A 23,521-nucleotide genomic window follows, 5' to 3' on the forward strand; every position below is an offset into this window, starting at 1 on the left:
ATACAGGCACGTGGAGGCCACACACACTACTGAGCCTCATTTTGACTTGTTTTAAGGGCATTACATCAAAGTTGGATCAGCCTGTAGTGTGGTTTTCCACTTTAATTTTGAGGGTGACTCCAAATCCAGACCTCCATGGGTTGATACATTTGATTTCTGGTCCTCTGTAGCTCAGCTGGTAGAGCACGGCGCTTGTAACACCAGGGTAGTGGGTTCGATCCCCGAGACCACCCATACACAAAAATGTATGCACACATGACTGTAAGTCGCTTTGGATAAAAGCGTCTGCTAAATGGCATATTATATTATATTATTATTATTATTATATTATTTCCATTGATCATTTTTGTGTGATTGTGTTGTCAGCACATTCAACTATGTAAAGAAAAAACTATTTAATAAGATTATTTCATTCATTCAGATCTAGGATGTGTTGTTTAAGTGTTCCCTTTATTTTTTTGAGCAGTGTACTTTCTTCAAACATCTATACAACATTGTAGAAAATAATCGAAAGAATCATAAAGTCTAAACATTTTAAATTACCGACAATCCTATAAAAACAGAAAGGAAATTAGTTAAATCACTCTATTGTCTCTCTCTTTGGTTATTATCATGAAAGATATTTACATTTTGAGCAACATTAAGTTGGATTTACATTATTTTGTTAAAATGAAATTAACAAATCATTGAAACGACTTGCATAATTTTGTTTTACAGATATTGTTGGGGTATTTTGAGACTTTATTGAGACAGTTATGAAATGGCAGAGTGGATGATAGGTGGGGGAAACAGATTGCAGGGTTGGAGCGGGGGAATTTAACCCCAGTCTTCTGTGGGGAGAGGGGTGACCTGTCTAAACCGGGTGCATTACTAGATGACGGGCTCTGCACGACTTGCATAAATTTTTATTAAGTATATTCATTGTTCTTTTTTTGGTCAATTTCAATTCACCCCAGATTAATTTCTTACAGTGTGGATGTGTGGTTGAGTGGGTAAAATGTCAACGTCAAAACAAAGCATTAAAAAAATCATGGAATTCCACAAAATATATTCTTAAAGTATCATCAATCAATATGAAGGCTATAAACCATTTTAATTTCTAATTAAATGATTGTATGTCTTTTTTTGTGTGTATTTTGATGCAGCCTTTTGCATGCACTGAAACCCCTAAAAACACCAATATTCAGGTTGAAGAACCACTTTGGGTTATTCAGAGTACTACATTTCTGTTTTAAAACACATTCTGTGTATTAAAACACTTACATTGGGTTTACATTCAAACACCCTCCAAACACCAGATATCAGCTTAGGTGCATTACTTTTCATGGTTTCATTACACAATCATGGTGTTTTAAGACTTTCTATTTTTACAGTGTGGTCATGATAATTATGCTGGCTTCATAGCAGTCTTGCAAACCCAGATACTCAATTCTCAGAATTCGTGCTTATGGAGAACATAAAGCTTGGAACTCAAGGCTAGTTTCCTTGAAATACTTGTTTACATCTCCATCAATACAATGTGTACATGTAAAAAAAAAACAACAAAGGCCTACTTTCATAGAAAAATACATTTATTTTGAACAATTTGAACATTTTATTTTGTTTACAGTCAGGAATATGAGGTAAAAACTAAAATATTAGCTTAGCTAACAAAATTAACAATACAGTATAGCTCATGCACTACAATGTTAAGCAACTTTTGCGAAATCTTCAACATGACCATCCGATACATGGTTCAATACTTTTACTAATATTAAAATCACCATGATCAACACTTGCTTACCTCATCATATTACTGTTAAAAAGTGAATTATGACATGCTAGAAAAAGTGAGCGATATTATTGTACTTATTGTAAAACGAGCAGTAGGCTAATCGATAACACAAACTCTGTTCAGTGTGCCAAGCTTCTAGAATGACCAGTCTAATAAAAATGTTTGGCCTACATACTTTTTATCCACCTGTACACCTTTTAACAGCCTCAATTATAGTCTAAAGATTGTTTCCCAAGGAGCCACGCTAATTTGTAGTATGCCTTTACGTGTTATTATTTACATTCCACCTCCCTTGTGTAATAGTACAGTCGATACAGTTGACATTATCAAGTGCACATCTGTAAGATAATCATGTTGCACAATGCTATCTAGCACTTAAGAAAACAATTACTCTTTCAACAATGGCATTTTCTTATGCCTATTTCTGACTTTAACAGATGTCAAATTACGCTTCCTCAATACTCAAATAATGTATATACACCAAATAATGTATTCTCCTGCTATATAGATTTCTAAAGTATTGTGAAATACATATTAAGTAGCAATTCTCAGTGACCAAAGTGTATGGTGAAAACAAAGCTTTTTAAGTTGGCACATTGAAACACCACAATCTGTACTTACAGTACTCAGAATCTAATTTCTTAGACATTAGTACAAGTAGGAAACTCTCTTGTGATCACTCTCTCCCCATTTCTTCCATTTTCTCCTGGAGATAGAATATATAAACAAAGGTATAATTATTATGAATAGTGCCCCAAAGACACTATTGTACCCAACCCCCCAATAAAACAAATTACCCCAGTTGGTATCAATTGAATGTTTTGATGTTGGCAGTGCTTTGTGGACCTTTGTGTCGCCTACCAACTAAACTAGCATAGGAACCACTGCAGGCATCAGAGTAATGATAACAGACAGACAACAGCGAATTCATTGAATCTAATGGTACAAATGGAAGCTCCCGTATTGCTCTGCCCATTGGGAATAAATAGTTGGAAGGCAACAGAAGAGAAATCAATCTGTCTCAGATCACTAAGGTCTGCTGGAGGAGAGACCTGCTGTGAGATAAAGATTGGCCAAAGTGCTGACCTCTCAAAAAGCCTCCCACCCACATGTCTATCAGGACCACTGCAGTGGCACTATTGTCAAAAACAGTCTGCTTTAACAACCCAAAATGGTTTCCCTATGTTGACCTTTATGCTTTATGCTTACAGGAGTTTATGGTGCAAATTAAATTAATTTAGCTACAAAGGCACTTAAGGGTTTGTCAAGTACAATACAGTAGGCCTACACCGTGAAACTTTCTGTATCTTGAAATGGCTAATCATAATGCCTTCATGACATTGAGATTGACACCATGCTTGCCATTGCAATCCATAATTCTGTCAGAATTCAATATCTGACACAAACCTATTCTGATAGAAGATAAGGTTCTTCAGTGTGGTTTTTATTGCAGCTCGCTTGACGGATTAGCTATCTCTTTGAAAATGTGTGAGTTAACTGACTAGCTAGCAGTTTGTGGCTTTTATACTTGCTGTCCTAGCAATGATGAAAATGTATTACAATGTTTCAATTATACTTTTTGTTTTAACCAATGCATTTAGCGTGATTAATTATTGTAATTGCGTGCTTGACTGGATCCGAATGAACTTGATGTATATTACGACATTTTACAATACAACTTTATTGTCCATATGTTACAGCACACAACAGAGATGTGTCTTCTGCTGTGTGTGGACAGCTGATTTACATAGGCTACGGCATGTGATGATTTTCATGGGAGCTTGGCTCTGAAGGCCTAGGACCATTAGGCAGGTCTGCCACTTTGCTATACGGTAAAGTCTAACTTACCACTGCTCCTGGCCTCCAGTTCTTTCACCATAAGTTCCTTCTCTGAGGGGAACTCACTGTGCTTCATCTTGGACATGGGGTTGTTCTGCCCGACGGTGCCGATCATCTCCGGCTCCTTTTCCTGGTTCTCCTCAGCCTGGACATGGATCCAAGGGATTTTCCTAACAAGCCAGACACCACTCTACTGACGTCATGTGAACTTAACCTGCAGTACTGTCACAACTTCACTTCTTTGTTAATAGTTAAGAGTATAATGTACCTTTTGAATGCCACTAAGACAAAATAAGAAAGAATTGGTTGACTATAACTAACCAATCAATATTATTACGAGAACATACCTTTTGAACTTGAAGATGAAGAATGCAGCTAAACCAACAAACGCCACAGATAGCAACATCAGCATGACCGAGCTACTGTGAATTGGGTTGGAATCAACCAGAGGTGCTGGAGAAATACAGAGACAGACCAAGTCTTTAGCCTACAGATTTCTGCTTTAGCCAATTATTTTGTTAAAATCATTAATTTAATGTAGTTATGTCTTTGTGTTACTCTTGTCTATAACTGTTCTGTATTTTGTCATGTACTTTATGTTTTGTGGGGACCCCAAGAAGAGCTACAGCTAATGGGGATCCTAATAAACTAAAGTAAACAAATCATGCCAAACATGCAAAAAATAGTTGGTAAAAGCAGAAACAATTTCTATGGGAGAAAACAAGGGCAGACACTAGCAATTATTCACTTTTATTCACTTAGCATGTGTCCAATAAGTCTGAGTGAGCGGTTCAAAAGGAGCGGCATCTGTCATGTTTCATTTTAAGACGGCATAAAAAGGGCCTCCATCCATGAGCTCCCGCTCTTTCTCCCTAAGCCTCTGAAAGGTTTGCGCTTAGTCATGGCTTTAAGTGCTGAGGCGTATTATTCAGAGTATGTATTAGCCCACCCCTCCCAACCCATCTTTCTCTCTTCCAAGAGGAGACCAGTGAAGTCGGTGACCTTTCCACAGCATTTTAAAGGCATCTCAGACCTTTCCATGCAGACACAAATTAAGACAGATCAGTAACTTGATGAAAAGGGTAAAGTCATGTGTGCTTGATCGACACGTTTTGGTGATATGCTAATATCCAAATGACCCCGTTGACTTCCAAGGTGCATACTAAAGGTACATATTGTTAAACGTTTCATTGATTGCATGACTATAAGACAATCTACTGTAATAAGCTAGTTACAAAAGAGATTCATTTAAAAATGTCCATCAATATCTGCTGTTGACATCAGGTGGTGAATTGAGTGTCAGTACAGTGCTTATTATAGTATTCTGAATTGTTTATGCATTGTTATTTAGCACTTTATACTGTGAAAGAGTCAAAGAAAAACTGCAACTTACCCGAAGTTAGCTGTGTGATGTAAACAATTATTTGAGTGTCAGGTTTCAACTCAAACTGGATCAATCCTTGGTTCAGGGCATTTATAAGAATGTCTGATATCTGTTTGACAGAATTGAAAAATGGCACCCCAAAATGTGCATTTGCAAAGATTATTCTTTCAAATTTGAAGTTGATGATAACATTATCTTGGAAAACAAATTAAGTCAGTTTAACCCCATTGGTGATGCAAATGTGAATTTTGAGGAGATTAATTACAAGATTAGATGTTCTAGAAGATTTCCGAAAGTAAAAACTCTTGCAAGAAGTGAAGCAAAATATGTTTACATTCACTAAGCCCTCTTTGTCCCCTTTCCCATGTTCAGGCAACTGAGTCTCAGGCAGGATAAATAGTTCTGCTGTTGTTGGAACACCTGGAAACAACGATACCAACAGCTGCTCCTCTGGAAACCCAGACACCTGTAACAGCAGTCTTCCAGTCAAACATACACACTGCTATTGTTGGAAAACACATGATACTACACATCTATGTTAACTTTACTTCTTAAAAATGTCACATTGAATTAAGGAGGGTTATCCTCATCATATCTCATGTTTTGAAATAGTGACAACCTCATGACGACTGTCGTTCCAGAGGGAACTTTTTCCTGTACCTGTGACACAGCTGTCCTCACCACGCGGCCAATATCCTCTCTCCACTTGGGGATGTCAGGGTTGTGCTCATCCAAAGTTGGAGAGAATGATAACAGCAAGGATTTGAAGAACTCTGCGAAACATGGAGGATGATTCCATGAACCCTCTACCACAAAGCTTTGCCGTGTGGCAACATACCATTAAGAATCCTTCAGTTTTCTGGAATTGTTTATAACCTAACATGAATTGACAATTTACTCTTGTTTCTCATGACATAGAGGTGAGTAGACAGGAGTAGAGGTGACATCCACATTTTCACTAACAAGGCAGTATTTACATGGACATAGAAGATGTGTGATTAAAAACAAGTTGCGTACTTATGTTACATTCATTTAAAAGCCTTTGAAGGAGTCCTTCCCACTCACCTTTAACAATGATGACCTTGGTATCCTGCAGTATGTTGCACCCAGAAGACACCTGGACAATGACCCTGTTCATACCCTCCTTCTGAAACGTGTACGCAATGCTTCCACCCAAGGTTATTAAGGACTGGGTTTCGCAAGACAAAGAGAATGTCATAGAAAACCTCACAACCTTGTCTTTTGCAGCACACATGAAATACAAAAAGGACCAAAACAACTTGCTGCGAATAAACACAATTCCAATCTACAATATAACGAGGGACCTGAACTAGGCAAGGTGTAGCACCCACACAGATACAGCAAGACTGGTCAGTGTAATTGGGTGAAGGAATCTCACCTCGGAGCTGTTTTCAAACCACCAGAAGAAGGTGAGTGTTCTGTGGTGGACAGGCCAGACCACAGCAGTTAGGTTGGCTTCCTTCTTCCTGATGGCCACAATAGGAGCTGAGAGATACACACGCTCCACTGGGCCTGAGACACACCAAAGCACACAAGGTAACCACATTGGCCAATACAAACCAAATGCAGTCATTTTGGTAACAGTAAGTTTGTTAGTTTACAAATCCAACAGCTTCATAAGCACTTAAAATTCAATGTTGTTGTAGGTCAATCTATAGTTGTTGACGTATGATCATCTATAATCTATGCTGGTGTCAGTGGCTTAACATGCTTGGGCAGGAAAAATCATGAAACCACATGAGACATAAGAGAGCCAGTGTTTCTCGTTGACATACTGGTGATGTGTAAGAACATGGAGCTGCTGTCATATCCCTGGCTGTTCTCAGCATGTGCTGTCACTCTGAAGATCCCAGGTGCTCTATAGCTGTGTTTGATCCCATCGCCTCTCCGGCTCAGGTTGTACATGACCGTGATGCCATCCCCAAAGTCTAGCTGGATATAAGTCCACAACGGGTTTCCCTGGAGACAGGAAGTAAGACAGGCATCATTAGTCAGAACAGATTGTAATGACACTGCATTATCCTTCACAGGGAAGAGTTGTCTAGGGAAATACTTGGGATGAGATTTGAGATTAGACATAGGAGAAGCACTCTGGAAATGAGAAAGAACAAGAGAGAAATCAGAAGGAGAAAGTGAGAGATAAAGAAACAGAGACAATGTAGTGAGTCATAGTGCTCTTTCATTCCAAAACCAGACAAGGGTGGTTCAGGCTCTGGGGATGTCACGTCATCCAACACTTCAAAAGCACAAGATAATCCAGGACAAACTTCCACAGCTCCATGATGAAATAATAATAATATGCCTACTAATGACACAGTATTGGTTAGTGGTGGGAGAGGAGACTCACATCGTCCAGATGCACCAGGAAGGTGACGTTACTGCCCAGGTTGGCGGTGAGGTCTCCATGGCTGGTGGTCAGTCTGAGGCCTCTGGGAGGCCTGGGGGAACAATGCTGTTTCCTGGGGGAGTACACATCCTTTCCTCCCTCTTTGCAGTTATTAGACAAAACCTTCCTGTACCTACCAGTGACAACATTCACAGCATAGATGTAATTTTATAATTGAGAGTGAGACTGGATTTACTGTAGTCTCACAATGCAGAGAGAGTAATTTGCTGAACAAAGGGCCTTATTCAATCAAAAACAATACTTACTGAGTGGGAAAACTCTGACTATCAAATCACAGCACAGAAAGAGTGTTATTTTGCTCAAGGGAGGAAGGAATGAGGGATAGTACAAGTTACTTACCCTGTGCTATTGAGGTAATTCTGGCTAGTGCTACAGCTTCTTGTTACCGTGATTGGGTCAAACCAAAATGCAGGGGAACACTTTCCATCAGCTTGACGTTCATACCCATAATCACTGTAAAACATGAGACTGTTCAGAAAACGCTATTTACTTTCCCCTCGCTGACACTAAAAAGCTTTTGTAGTTGAGCAATAGGTCACATTTCTAGTATGACTACAAGTTTTAAGAGCATAAATAAAGACATGATTGTTGTCAGATGTTGGATCAAAGAGAATTTCAGACAGAAAGATACAATACATTTAGAATGAATTTAGCAATTAATTACTTATTAATTGGATGATAATAAATCCTTTGTCATTATGTAAAGCTTAGTCACATTCACAATTTGCAAACTATAATTGGATTGTGTGGATGCATACACAGTGGCTACATGCAATAAACTGGAGAACATTTGGGAAATTGAAGAAGTATAAAGTTGAGCAAACTAATAGTTGTGGTGATTAGATATGTGATTAGGAGGGCTGTTAAGTCCTGTGAGGCTCCAGTAATTAAGAAACAATTCCATTTAATGTCCAGCAGAGTGTTGGGGGATGGGTTACATTTACAATCCCCTTGCCTATTCACTGATGTAACAACTGAGGAAGTCTACCATAACATTACTAACCATTCAAAATCATATGCCCTGCAGATGCATGGTTCTGAGGATATGACTCGGGAGTAGTCCTGGGCCAGCATACAGCGGTTCCCTGGCCTCCGTTTCATAAAGGTCTGCTTCTCTCCCATCACACATGGCTCTCCCTATCAAACAGCATTACATTTAATTCCCTGCTGTGAATTTCATTACATTGATTCAATGTTTTTTACTGCTGAATAGTCTGAAATGATATGAATATACAATGTGATTCAGCTATGTGTGTGTATGTATGTATGTGTATGTATGTATGTGTGTGTGTGTGCGCGTGTGCGTGTGTGCGCGTGTGAACATGCACATGCATCCATGTGCTGTGTTTACAGTGACAATAAACAAACATGCCCATCTTGATGTTGGCATCAAATCAATAACTTTCAATATGTACGTTACCTTGTTATGTAGGTGCCAAGTCTGATAATCTCCGTCCATGCATCTCCTGCTAAAGATGGCTTTGTAGTCAATCTTTATAAGCTGCCATTCTGAAACACGACTTAAGTGTCCAGTGAAACTTGAATCAACAAAACAAAACAATAGGTAAGTTATAAGCCTTATTGTCTTTGTCTCTTGTAAAATTAAGATGCTGGGTCTTCCCAGACTAGTATATTGCTACTGTGGCCCAGACGTTCAACGTAAACACATTAACAAAAGTAAATAACTTTGCAAACACAGCTATGTGTATAGCACCTCTGGGCAAACAAAACATTGTAAATTGAGAAATTAAGTTTAGGTGCTATTTACCCGTTCATGCATAATAACAACACTATTTTACTTTCATAACCAGATGACCTGTAACCTAGAATATGAGTTATGTGTTTACTTAATGTTGACCCAACCCTGACTCCACTTACATGATGATGTGATTCTCTGGCTGCATGAGAGCTCCATCCAGAAACAAAGGAGCCAGAGAGAAACTGTGACGATCCCATTTCTTACCCTCGTCCAGACTTATCCTATTTCACAACACAGGACAACAACTATTAACATCTGATTAAATATATCACGTAGTTAATTATTATGCTAGTAATGGTGTAATTACCTGTACACCACAATTTCAAAGGATGTAACTCTCTGGCATCTTTGTAATCTTTGCAAGGTATGACAATGAAAAGAGTTTAACAGAAGATATTTCTAACCGTTTCTACAAACAGAATCCAAATTCCTATTGATACCGTTCTTATGACAGTAAGATACATTCTCACTATGGATGAAAAATGAAGTACCCATATCAGCCTGTTCTCTATGTTGGAAATTATCCCAACTATGCACTCAATAATAGAACAAATGTTTCACAGGTCTAGGTAAATGTCGACAGCGACAAAACATAAAAAGAGATATGACTCACGCTCTAACAATTGAAGGACTTAAATCACCCTTGACAGATCTTAATTGATCGTGACACTGTTGCAGTTCGGTGGACATCAAAGTATCTGGTGTGACAAGGTTCCAACAACACAAGGACCTATGCCCACAAAGTCCCTTGATACTTCAAACCTGCACTTGGCTACATTTGCATTAAAGTAATTTGCAAAAATACCCACGAACAGTGCAAAGCAGTGACAGACATTTATTGTTGAAAGGATTCTAACAGTTTTGATGTAGTGAGAGAAACAGTTGCAGTTGCTGGAGATAGACATTCCATGCAAACATACCTTGCCAATCATAATTTCATAGGCTAAATGTAATTGTATGCAACATCAACAACAAAACTGAAATCAGAATTAAATTAATTGTGTCCTGAAATGGGAACATCAACATTAGTCTTTACATTTTGCACACCCGTTTCTGAAATGAACTGATAAGGTACAGTATAATGCATTGTTACATACAGTGAATATAATTATTATACTACCATATGCAGTGTATTCAGAAACTATTCACACCCCTTTACTTTTTCCACATTTTGTTGTGCTACAGACAGAATTTAAAATTGATTAAATGTAGATTTTGTGTCACTGATTTACCATAATGTCAATGTTCAAAATTTATAAAAAATGGAAAGCTGAAATGTGTTGAGTCAATAAGTATTCAACCACTTTGTTATGGGAAGCCTAAATAAGTTCAGGAGTAAAAATGTGCTTAACAAGTCATATAATAATTTACATGGACTCATTCTGTGTTCAAAAGTGGTTAACATGATTTTTGAATGAATCCCCATCTCTGTACCCCACACATACAATTATCTGTAAGGTCCCTCAACCGAGTAGTGAATTTTAAGCACAGATTCAACCACAAAGATCTGGGAGGTTTTTCAATGCCACGCAAACAAGGGCACGGATTGGTAGATGGGTAAATATGAAAAAAAGCAGATGCTGAATATCCCTTTGAGCATGGTGAAGTTATTAATTAGGCTTTGGATGGCGTATCAATACACCCAGTCACTACAAAGATACAGGCGTCCTTCTTAACTCAGATGATGGAGAGGAAGGAAACTGCTCAGGGATTTCACCATGAGGCCAATGGTGATTTTAAAACAGTTACAGAGTTTTATGGTTGTGATATGAGAAAACTGAGGATGGATCAACAACATTGTAGTTACTCCACAATACTTACCTAAATGACAGAGTGAAAATAAGGAAGCCTGTACAGAATACAAATATTCCAAAACATGCATCCTGCTTGCAACAAGGCACTTAAGTAATACTGTAGAAAATGTGGCAAAGAAATTAACTTTTTGTCCTGAATAAAAAGCGTTATGTTTGGGACAAATCCAACACAACACATCACTGAATACCACTCTTCATATTTCAAGCATGGTGGGGCTGCACCATGTAATGGGTATGCTTGTCATCGGCATGGACAAGGGAGTTTTTGTGGATAAAAAGAACCAAAATAAAGCTAAGCACAACCAAAATCATAGAGGAAAACTTGGTTCAGTCTTCTTTCCAATGTCAGTTTGGCACCGATGTGGATGTGATGAGGAGTCAGGCGCAGGACACAGAGGTTTAGTCCAACAAACTTTACTATAGTAAAGTGAACAATAATCACTACACGACCTCGAAATACAGAGGCGAGAACAGTACGCAACATGCGTAAAACAAAACATGTAGAGCGCAACACACGCAGCTCAAACGACACGCGGACAACAACACACAATATAACTAACACAAAACAGGGAACTTATAGGACACGTAATTAGGACACAAACAGACACAGGTGTACCAGACAGACCAAAGCAATCAACACACGAAACATACAACGGTGGCAGCTAGTATTCCGGGGACGGCGAACGCCGAAGCCTGCCCGAACCAGGAGGAGGAGCAGCCTCGGCCGAAACCGTGACAGTACCCCCCCCTTGACGCGCGGCTCCAGCCGTGCGCCGACCCCGGTCTCGGGGACGGCCAGGAGGACGCGGACCCGGGCGCGTGGGATGCCCACGGTGGAACTCTGTCAGGAGGGATGGGTCGAGGATGTCCCTCCTAGGCACCCAGCACCGTTCCTCCGGACCGTACCCCTCCCACTCCACGAGATACTGGAGACCACTCCTCCGGCGCCTCGAGTCCAATATAGTCCGGACCCTGTACGCCGGTGCCCCCTCGATGTCCAAAGGGGGTGGAGGGGTCTCTCCTATCTCCTCCTCTTGGAGTGGACCAGCTACCACCGGCCTGAGAAGAGACACATGGAACGAGGGGTTAATATTTTTGTACTCAATAGGCAGTTGTAATCTGTAACACACCTCGTTCAATCTTCTCAGGACTTTGAAGGGCCCCACAAACCGCCGACCTAGCTTCCGGCAGGGCAGGCGGAGGGGCAGGTTTCGAGTCGAGAGCCAGACTCGATCTCCCGGTGCGTACACCGGCCCCTCACTGCGGTGGCGATCGGCGCTCGCCTTGTGTTGACGGATGGCACGCTGCAGATGGACATGGGCAGCGTCCCACGTCTCCTCCGAGCGCCGAATCCACTCGTCCACCGCAGGGGCCTCGGTCTGGCTCTCGTGCCACGGTGCCAGGACCGGCTGATACCCTAAAATACACTGGAAAGGTGTTAATCCGGTGGAGGAGTGGCGGAGAGAGTTCTGGGCCATCTCTGCCCAGGGGATATACCTCGACCACTCCTCCGGCCGGTCCCGGCAATAGGACCTCAAAAACCTACCCACATCCTGGTTCACACGTTCAACCTGCCCATTGCTCTCTGGGTGGTACCCTGAGGTAAGGCTAACCGAGACCCCCAGGCGTTCCATGAACGCCCCCCAGACTCTGGAGGTGAACTGGGGACCTCGGTCGGACACAATATCCTCGGGGACCCCATAGTGCCGGAACACGTGGGTAAAGAGGGCCTCGGCAGTCTGTAGGGCAGTAGGGAGACCCGGCAGTGGGAGGAGACGACAGGCCTTAGAAAACCGATCCACAACGACCAAAATGGTGGTATTACCCTGGGAAGCGGGTAGATCGGTCACAAAATCCACCGAGAGGTGGGACCATGGTCGTTGTGGAACGGGCAGAGGATGTAACTTACCCCTGGGCAAATGTCTAGGAGCCTTACACTGGGCACACACCGAGCAGGAAGAGACATAAACCCTCACATCCCTGGCTAACGTTGGCCACCAGTATTTCACATTAAGGCAGTGCACCGTCCGACCAAAACCAGGATGTCCAGAGGAGGGTGATGTATGAGCCCAAGAAATAAGCCGATCACGAACCTCGAGCGGAACGTACGTCCGCCCCACAGGACACTCGGGGGGAGTAGGGTCGGTACGCAGCGCCCGCTCGATTTCCGTATCGACCTCCCATACTACCGGAGCCACCAGACAAGACTCCGGCAGTATGGAAGTAGGCTCAATGGACCTCTCCTCTGTGTCATACTGCCGGGACAGGGCGTCTGCCTTACCGTTCTGGGACCCAGGGATGTATGTGATCTTAAAAACAAACCGGGTCAGGAACATGTTCCACCTAGCCTGACGAGGGTTCAATCTCCTAGCTGCCCGGATGTACTCCAGGTTACGGTGATCAGTCAGAATGAGGAAAGGGTGTTGAGCCCCCTCAAGCCAATGCCTCCACACCTTTAGGGCCTGGACTACAGCTAACAGCTCCCTGTCCCCAACGTCATAATTGCGCTCCGCCGAGCTGAGCTTCTTAGAGTAGAACGCACAGGGGCGGAGCTTAGGTGGCGTGCCGGACCTTTGTGACAGGACTGCCCCAATACCGGTCTCGGACGCGTCCACCTCTACTTGGAAAGGCAAAGAGGGATCCGGATGCGCCAGCACCGGGGCCGAGACGAACAGGTTCTTCAGCTTGACAAATGCCCTGTCCGCCTCAGCTGACCACCGCAAGCGCACCGGACCCCCCTTTAGCAGGGACGTAATGGGAGCTGCAACCTGTCCAAAGCCCCGGATAAACCTCCGGTAGTAATTAGCAAAACCCAAGAACCGCTGCACCTCTTTTACGGTGGTTGGAGTTTGCCAATTACGCACAGCCGCTACCCGATCTACCTCTATCTCCACGCCAGACGCGGACAACCGATAACCCAAAAAGGAGACGGACTCCTGGAAGAACAGGCATTTCTCTGCCTTGACATACAAGTCATGCTCCAACAGTCGTCTCAATACTCGGCGCACCTGGGCTACATGCTCGGCTCGTGTAGAAGAATACACTAGAATGTCGTCAATGTACACCACTACACCCTGCCCATGCATGTCCCGGAAAATCTCGTCAACAAAGGATTGGAAGACTGAAGGAGCATTCATTAACCCGTATGGCATGACGAGATACTCGTAATGACCCGAGGTGGTGCTAAATGCTGTTTTCCATTCATCCCCCTCCCTAATGCGCACCAAATTGTACGCGCTCCTGAGATCCAACTTTGTGAAGAACCGCGCTCCGCGTAATGACTCCGTCATCGTCGCAATCAGTGGAAGTGGGTAACTGTATTTTACTGTGATCTGATTGAGACTACGGTAATCAATACACGGGTGCAATCCCCCGTCCTTCTTCTTCACAAAGAAGAAACTCGAGGAGACCGGAGAAGTAGAGGACCGTATGTATCCCTGTGCCAAGGACTCGGCTATGTAAGTCTCCATAGCCGCAGTTTCCTCTTGAGACAGGGGATACACATGACTCCTGGGAAGAGCTGCTCCGGTCTGGAGATTTATCGCACAGTCCCCCTGTCTATGAGGAGGTAGCCGTGCTGCCCTCGATTTGCTAAACGCTAGTGCTAACTCCTCATACTCAGGGGGAATGCGCAGTGCGGGCACTTGGTTCGGACTCTCTACCGAGGTCGCCCCTATGGAAACACCTAGACATCTCCCTACACACTGGGCAGACCACTCCATAAGAGCCCTCTGTTGCCACGCTATGGTAGGATCGTGGGTGCTTAACCAGGGAAGCCCCAACACCACTGGGTACGCAGGAGAGTCAATCAGATAGAACTGAATGATTTCCTCATGACCCCCCTGCGTCGTCATCGTCAGCGGTGCTGTGACATCCCTGATCAGACCCGACCCCAACGGCCGGCTGTCTAATGCGTGGACAGGGAATGGAACTTCTACCGGCCGAAGGGGAATTCCTAACCTAGCACAAAATGCCCGATCAATAAAGTTCCCAGCTGCGCCTGAATCTACTAGCGCCTTATGCTGGGAATGAGGTGCCACCTGTGGAAAACGCACAGGAATACTCATGTGACCAACAGAGAGCTCTGGGTAAGTGGGGCGCCTACTCACCTGAAATGACTCCCCAGTGCGTGACCTGTTGTCCCCTCTCTCAGAAGACCCTCCCCAGCACCTGGCCGCGGTGTGTCCTCCACGGCCACAGTTGGTGCAGGGGATGGCCCCCCTCGGGTTCTCCCTCCTCCTCTCTCTAGCGCCAGCACCCCCGAGCTCCATAGGAATTGGCTCGGAGGTGCTGGAGGATGGAATGGACGACCCCCACTCGGGACGTCCGCGGGTGGCCAGCAGGGTGTCAAGCCGGATGGAGATGTCCACCAGCTGGTCGAAGCATAGGTTGGTGTCCCTGCAGGCCAGCTCACGACGAACGTCCTCTCGCAGGCTACACCGGTACTGGTCGATGAGGGCCCTCTCATTCCATCCTGCATCCGCAGCTAACGTCCGGAACTCCAGTGCGAACTCCTGTGCGCTCCTCTTCTCCTGTCGGAGGTAGAACAGACGCTCCCCCGCCGCCTTCCCTTCAGGTGGGTGATCGAAGACTGCCCGGAAGCGGCGGGAGAACTCAGCGTAGGTGATGGTAGCTGCGTCTATTCTCCTCCATTCGGCGTTGGCCCACTCCAACGCCTTTCCGGATAGACAGGAGATGAGGGCGGAGACGCTCTCGTATCCCGAGGGCGCTGGGTGTATAGTAGCCAGGTATAGTTCTACCTGCAGGAGGAACCCCTGACACCCGGCTGCAGAACCGTCATATGCCCTCGGGAGCGAGAGCCGAATACCACTGGGTTCCGGCGCTGAGAGAGGAGGACTGACCGGTGGTGATGGGATGGTGTATGAGGACGTGGGCACCTCTCCATTAGCCAACCGGTGCAGAGTGTTGGACACCTCGCCCAGAACGGCCTCCAGTTGCCGGATCATGGAGTCCTGCTGACTGAGCCGTTCTTCTAGCGACCAGGTTGTCGTCGCTGATCCTGCTGACTCCATAGATGGTGTGTTGTTCTGTCAGTTTGACACCGATGTGGATGTGATGAGGAGTCAGGCGCAGGACACAGAGGTTTAGTCCAACAAACTTTACTATAGTAAAGTGAACAATAATCACTACACGACCTCGAAATACAGAGGCGAGAACAGTACGCAACATGCGTAAAACAAAACATGTAGAGCGCAAAACACGCAGCTCAAACGACACGCGGACAACAACACACAATATAACTAACACAAAACAGGGAACTTATAGGACACGTAATTAGGACACAAACAGACACAGGTGTACCAGACAGACCAAAGCAATCAACACACGAAACATACAACGGTGGCAGCTAGTATTCCGGGGACGGCGAACGCCGAAGCCTGCCCGAACCAGGAGGAGGAGCAGCCTCGGCCGAAACCGTGACATCCAACAGACACTGGGAGACAACTTCACCTTTCAGCAGGACAATAACCTAAAACACAAGGCCAAATCTATACTGGAGTTGCTTACCAAGACAACATTGAATGTTCCTGAGTGGCCTAGTTACAGTTTTGACTTAAATTGGCTTGAAAGTCTATGGCAAGACATGAAAATGGTTGAGGAGCTTGAAGAATTTTTAAAAGAATAATGGTGTCACGATCGTCGTATGGAGTAGACCAATGCGCAGCGTTAGTTGCGAACATGCTTCTTTATTAAGTGAAAGCACGAACAAAACAAGAAAACGATAACGTGACAGTCAACAGTCAAACACAAACCAACTCGAACAAGATCCCACAAAAGACAAAGGGCAAACAGACAGTTTTAAATATGGCTCCCAATCAGAGACAACCAGCCACAGCTGACACTCGTTGCCTCTGATTGGGAGTCACTCTGGCCAACATAGAAACAGCACAACTAGAACTCCCGACATAGAAATACAACACATAGAATGAACACACCCTGGCTCAACATATAGAGTCCCAGAGCCAGGGTGTGACAGTACCCCCCCCTAAAGGCGCGGACTGCGACCGCGCCTCAACTAGAACCAAACAGGGGAGGGCTGGGTGGGCATTCCTCCTCGGCGGCGGTTCTGGCTCCGGGCTTGCCCACCACCCTCCAATAATCCCCCCATAGCGCCCCTGGTCCGATCTGGCCCCGCTGGCTGGAGCTGAACTGGACATAGTAGGAGCGGATAGCTTCAGCTCCGGTGTGGAGCAGCCGACCAGTACCTGATCAGGCACCGGTGACCCAGGCACGGGTTGTGCCGGACTGACGACGCGCACCCCTGGCTTGGTGCGTGGAGCAGGAACGGACCGGACCGGGCTGACGATGCGCACCCCTGGCTTGGTGCGAGGAGCAGCAACGGGCCGGACCGGGCTGACGATACGCACCCCTGGCTTGGTGCGTGGAGGAGGAACGGGCCTTACCAGGCTGACGACTCGTACCCCTGGCTTGGTGCGTGGAGGAGGAACGGGCCTTACCAGGCTGACGTCTCGCACCCCTGGCTTGGTGCGAGTAGCAGGAACAGGCCGGGCCGGGCTGGCGACGCGCACCGTAGGCTTGGTGCGTGGAGCAGCAATGGGCCTTACCAGGCTGACGTCTCGCACCCCTGGCTTGGTGTCAGTAGCAGGAACTGGCCGGGCCGGGCTGGCGACGCCCACCGTAGGCTTGGTGCGAGTGGCAGGAACAGGCCGGGCCAGGCTGGCGACGCGCACCGTAGGCTTGGTGCGAGTGGCAGGAACAGGCCGGGCCGGGATGGCGACGCGCACCGTAGGCTTGGTGCGAGTGGCAGGAACAGGCCGGGCCGGGCTGGCGACGCGCACCGTAGGCTTGGTGTGAGGGTCAGGAACAGGCCGGGCCGGGCTGGCGACGCGCACCGTAGGCTTGGTGCGAGTGGCAGGAACAGGCCGGGCCGGGCTGTGTACCCGTACTGGCATAACAGCACGTGACAATGGAGCAGGATATCCGGGACCGAGGAGAGGCATTGGAGACCACGAGCGCTGAGCCGGCACACTCCGTCCTGGCTGCATACCCACCTTCGCACGACACGTGCGGGGTGCTCGCACAGGACGTACCGGACTATGCCGGACCACTCATGGCACCGTACGCCGCTCCGCATACCGCGGCACCTGCCCAGTCCCATGCTGCCATGCCTGAGTACGGGAAGTTGGTTCCGCTCTCCATCCAGGCTCCGCCAACCTGCCTTCTGGCCCCCCAAACCCGGTGGCCTCCTCTCCAAATCGCCCTGTGGCAGCCTCCTGCTGCCCAGTCGCCCATGCCGTGTGCCCCCCCCTAAAACATTTTTGGGGTTGCCTCTCGTCCGTCCGACGACGACACTGCTGACGCCGCTGCTCCTCTCTCGCCAGGGCCTTAATCCTAGCCCATGGCCCTTTTCCCCCCGAGCATGTCCTCCCAGGACCACACTTTGCCCACCTGGGCCATCGCCAACCTCTCCAGCTCCTTTCCTGGCGCTTCCTCCCATGTCCAGGCCGCCTGTTCCTGGACACGCTGCTTTGTCCTGGAGTGGTGGGATCTTCTGTCACGATCGTCATATGGAGTAGACCAATGCGCAGCGTTAGTTGCGAACATACTTCTTTATTAAGTGAAAGCACGAACAAAACAAGAAAACGATAACGTGACAGTCAACGGTCAAACACAAACCAACTCGAACAAGATCCCACAAAACACAAAGGGCAAACAGACAGTTTTAAATATGGCTCCCAATCAGAGACAACCAGCCACAGCTGACACTCGTTGCCTCTGATTGGGAGTCACTCTGGCCAACATAGAAACAGCACAACTAGAACTCCCGACATAGAAATACAACACATAGAATGAACACACCCTGGCTCAACATATAGAGTCCCAGAGCCAGGGTGTGACAAATGGGCAAATATTGTACAGTCCAGGTGTGCAAAGCTCTTAGAGACTTACCCAAAAAGACTCACAGCTGTAATCGCTGCCAAAGATGTTTCTAACATGCATTGTATCAGGGGGAGAATAGTTATCTAATCAAGATCTATTAGTGTTTTATTTTTCATAAATGTTTAATAAATGTTAGAATATTTCTTCTACTTTGACATTACAGAGTATTAAATCAATTTTAATCCCACTTTGGAACACAACAAAATGTGGAAAAAGTCAAGGGGTGTGAATACTTTCTGAAGGCACTGTACAGTACACTACAGTATAATTACAATGAACATACCATACGTGCCGGATGGGTACTGTTGCAACTAAAGACACTGCAACTAAAGCACCTCCATTGTCAAGAAACCAAACACCGAGTTCTTCTTCAAAAATCTAATAAAAAGTAGAAGACAATAAACATATGATTTGCATCAATAGTTGTTCACATTCATAATGTACATTTAGGAAAAACTAACTGAAGTTGGAGACCATTTTGAGGCAAAGATGGGTCTCACCTTTCTCCAGCTATTGCCAGCATCAGATGTTATAAACATCCCAAGGTTAGTGGAGGACAGCTCTGTACCAATGTTGCCTGAAAATAAATAATGAATATGAATTCATATACCCGTATATTTGCATAGTAAAGACACATACTTGCAAAGAAAATAAACGTGCATAACATTATCATAGCTATGCAGCTCCTTTTATTTAATTTTATTTTAGACTGCCCCTAGTCATTGGATGACTTTATCCCATTATGAACACTTTTATTGATCTGTTTTCTATTTGAAGATTTTTCACATTTCTACCACAGAAAAAAGTTTGCAAACAGTTAACAGCTGTGCCTGCCTTTACTATTTTGTTGCTAGAACAGAAATACCATGCAGTATCAACCTTTTCGGCTTCTGTCCTACCTGTGGCTACGATGATCCCTGGTGCTGAGTCCTTACTGAAGATGCGTCCAGGCAGGTAAGGGTTCACAGGCATATCCAGGTGCAGATGCAGAGAACAAAATGGCTGCCAAATCAAGATACTAAATCAAACACATCTTATACGGATCTACACTGAGTATACCAAACATTAAGAACAACCCGAAAGTGTTCCACAGGGATGCTGGCCCATGTTGACTCCAATGCTTCCCACAGTTGTGTCAAGTTGGCTGGATGTCCTTTGCGTGGTGGACCATTCTTGATACACACTGAAAACTGTTGAGCGTAAAAACCCCAGCAGTGTTGCAGTTCTTGACACAAACCGATGCGCCTGGCACCTTCTACCATACCCAGTTCACAGGAACTTAAATATTTTGTCTTGCCCATTCACCCTCTGAAAGGCACACATACACAATCCACGTCTCAATTGTCTCAAGGCTTAAAAGTCCTTCTTTAACCTGTCTCCTCATCTTCATCTACACTGATTTAAGTGTATTTAACAAGTGACATCAATAAGGGATCATAGCTTTTACCTGGATTCACCTGGTCAGTCTATTTCAGGGAAAGAGCAGGTATCCTTAATGTTTTTTATACTCAGTGTATTTCTGACTCATTTATATTTGACTCTGTGTTCAAACTGTGCAAACTAATCTCTCTTTGAAAAGGAAGTTTGCAAAGACCATTTATGGAACAGATAAACTTTTAAAATCTTTTCCACCAACAGATTGAAACTGCCTACAGAGGACATTGGAGCTGGCTGTTCCATTCTGAAGCAAACATGTAATAAAAAATTCCCCAAGATGCAAAGATTAATCTGACAAAATTATTTAATTTACTGATACATCTAAATTACTCATCTCTCTGATGTAACTCCCCCAGAGGGGAGGCCAGAGTACAACGGACATTTGTATGACAGACAAAAACAGTATTATATCAATTTTTCCTCTCATTCATTTAGAAATGCATAATATGTGCATATTATGTTAACTCGCTTTTCATATAAAAAATAATGGATTATTTAAATGTATATATCAAACAAATCTAACACAGATCACCATGGGGCACTTTCTAACTGCCATTTCTTGTAATGTAACTTTCATTAGGATGATGTATTTACAGTGATTAAGGTGGCAAATTGAAATAGTTGAGGTTAATGTAGATTTTGAACCGCTTGATGGACTGGAATGTATTGGACTATACGTCTAGGATGAGATTCTCCTAACAACCCTTTGCTTGACAATGTAGAGAAGTAAAAGATAAAACTGATTTGAGACCAGGCAACTGCCATGAACAACTCTAACTTAAATCAACGAGCTTCCGGTGGGTTGAAACATTTGATTAATGAATTCTTCAAGAAGCAATATCATCCACCCAAATGACTTCAGCTCACCAGGATGCAGTGCAGACTGTTTCCAGCCACATCGGTGTTAGGGGCTTGAAGAAAGGCCCAGGTCTGACCCTTGTTATAGGTAATGAATGTCTTCACTTCATGGTCCACCAATTTGTTGGCGAGAAATATGCCATTTATTCCTTCTACCTAGAATGACAATAAGCCAAACAGATAAAATAAAAGAGATCACATTGAGAGAGAGTGTATGTAATTATTTTAAACAATAACTTAATGGTTATGAAAAGTCCTTGCACTACGCAAAACTACAGTAGTGATTAAATTATACATAGGAAGTGTGCCTTTCAGAGGGACCAAACAAACGGTACTGAACATAGAAATATGGTATACCTAAGAGCACCTTATGGAGGTCCTTCCACAGGGAGAGTGTCTTAAATAAACACACAGTAGATGTACCTTATACATGTCGACCAGTAAATTTCCGCCTGCCTCTCTTCTGGTTCTGAGGTTTTCTAGAGACAGAGTGAAGAAGACCCCTGGAGAGTCTGAGATATACAGGCTGTAGGTGTCATTCTGGTTCCACTCCTGTACAGCTGCAAACACCTGCTTCTTATCTGTACTGATGATGTGCATGTCCTGTTAGATGAGAGAGAGAGAGAGAGAGAGAGAGAGAGAGAGAGAGAGAGAGAGAGAGAGAGAGAGAGAGAGAGAGAGAGAGAGAGAGAGAGAGAGAGAGAGAGAGAGAGAGAGAGAGAGAGAGAGAGAGTGGAAGGATGAACAGACAGGCAGGTAGGTAGAGACAAATGAAGAGTTTCATTCCAAAACACTATATATCCATTTTCAGAAATGTTGGTAAATTAGCTTTTATTGTTTAAAGAAAATACAAAAGTGATTAGTGTGTCTTTTCACTATCTAATCATGGCATGGGGTTGTTCAATGACAAACATGCATTTGTTTAAAATCTAACACTTGATGGTTTCATTTCAGAGAGACAAATAATCATGTTTCTTTGCTAAATTCTATATATCCATCTCACCCTCAGATAAATAAGTTGTACTGCTAGGCTTTACACAGTCAAATGTAACAAAAAACACTTTTTTTATATAAAGAACTGTACAAATGATACATTTGTGACATCAATATTTAATAATATTTATCAATATAATATAGTCATGTGAGATCTGTATGTAAAACATTTACATTTGACATTTTAGTCATTTAGCAGATGCTCTTATCCAGAGTGACTTACAGTAAGGTGAAACAATCACATATCACAGTGAAATATGCAGGATACTAACATTTCATTCCAGCTAAACAATGGATATATAGAGTGATTAAAAAATAAAAATAATAATACAAATCTAAAATCTATTAATTAAAAATCTGAGAGCAGTATTTTATACACAGACATGAAGATACCCATAAGCTATAATTTCTGATGACCCCCCCCTACAAATGTGAAAAATTGGTGGATATAGCGTTTTGGAAATAAACTCTTCAAATTGACAATCTACTATAGAGCGATATAGAGAAATAACAAGTGAGAGAGTATCTATCATCAGTGTGCTTCAAGATGAGCAGCTTTCCATCTCCACAACATGAGACAGCAGTGTACCTCAGAGTGAGTAAAGGGAGGCTTCAGAAATAAAAATTGTCTCATGTCCTCAAACTGCTGCTATATTTATTGCAAGGTGTATTTGGGTAGTTTGATGCTTACCTTGGGAAGACAGTATTTGGGTAGTTGAATTTGTTTAAATGATTCCCTCATATAGGACACAAAGTAACTCGCCTGCCCTGACTTGGTAACCTGTAGAAGAAAAAAAGGTCTTACGTCAATAGCTCTTGTGGGCGAGTAAGCACAATTCTCGCTTGTGAAGTTCATATTTTATTGAGTATGTTAAACTCATCGATGTTTCAGGCATGCTGGCCTTCATTAGAATGAATCCATTTGAAATGTCACTGACTTTAACAAACCCATTTTATTTTACTCCACCTCGACTTAAGATTGTCGAAGCACTGACTCACCCCACAGAAGAACTCCATTGGAATGAAACTACATTCTGGAAATTCAAATCTAGGTCAAACTTAAATCCAGTTCAGGTAAGTCGAGTTTAGCCACTTCAATACAATAATTAAAACAATTATAATAAGGAAATCAATTTCAAATCATACATTTTTTCATAATTTAGGGACTTGATGCTACAACACAGAATAGTCAAAATAAGATCATACACCAACATCCAAATGACATACTACTGTATTTACAATTACTCTACAAATAGTTGTGTCCTTCTCTACATGTGTCTTAGATGTACTACTAGCACCACTCCACTCTCTG

At 43.9% G+C, this 23,521-nt stretch overlaps 1 protein-coding gene across 1 annotated transcript in view; it reads right to left on the reverse strand.

The window, feature by feature from the left end:
- Positions 1–2,415: 2,415 nt before the first annotated feature.
- LOC311131241 (VPS10 domain-containing receptor SorCS3-like) overlaps positions 2,416–23,521 on the reverse strand; it is a gene marked incomplete at both ends in the record, with an annotated part of 51,685 nt that continues 30,579 nt past the window's right edge. Inside the window, 20 exons of the mRNA XM_084164100.1 lie at positions 2,416–2,480; positions 3,623–3,783; positions 3,961–4,066; positions 5,007–5,106; positions 5,332–5,463; positions 5,658–5,770; positions 6,063–6,186; positions 6,397–6,530; positions 6,794–6,977; positions 7,366–7,537; positions 7,765–7,878; positions 8,429–8,562; positions 8,846–8,963; positions 9,304–9,405; positions 19,205–19,299; positions 19,422–19,498; positions 19,821–19,923; positions 21,226–21,372; positions 21,640–21,819; positions 22,901–22,990. Of these exons, the coding sequence (XP_084020226.1) occupies positions 2,416–2,480; positions 3,623–3,783; positions 3,961–4,066; positions 5,007–5,106; positions 5,332–5,463; positions 5,658–5,770; positions 6,063–6,186; positions 6,397–6,530; positions 6,794–6,977; positions 7,366–7,537; positions 7,765–7,878; positions 8,429–8,562; positions 8,846–8,963; positions 9,304–9,405; positions 19,205–19,299; positions 19,422–19,498; positions 19,821–19,923; positions 21,226–21,372; positions 21,640–21,819; positions 22,901–22,990 (2,451 nt within the window). The remainder of the gene's footprint in view (positions 2,481–3,622; positions 3,784–3,960; positions 4,067–5,006; positions 5,107–5,331; positions 5,464–5,657; positions 5,771–6,062; positions 6,187–6,396; positions 6,531–6,793; positions 6,978–7,365; positions 7,538–7,764; positions 7,879–8,428; positions 8,563–8,845; positions 8,964–9,303; positions 9,406–19,204; positions 19,300–19,421; positions 19,499–19,820; positions 19,924–21,225; positions 21,373–21,639; positions 21,820–22,900; positions 22,991–23,521) is intronic.

Source organism: Coregonus lavaretus, assembly GCF_964263955.1.
Source record: "Coregonus lavaretus genome assembly, chromosome: 1".
In the NCBI taxonomy this organism is placed as follows: Eukaryota; Metazoa; Chordata; class Actinopteri; order Salmoniformes; family Salmonidae; genus Coregonus; species Coregonus lavaretus.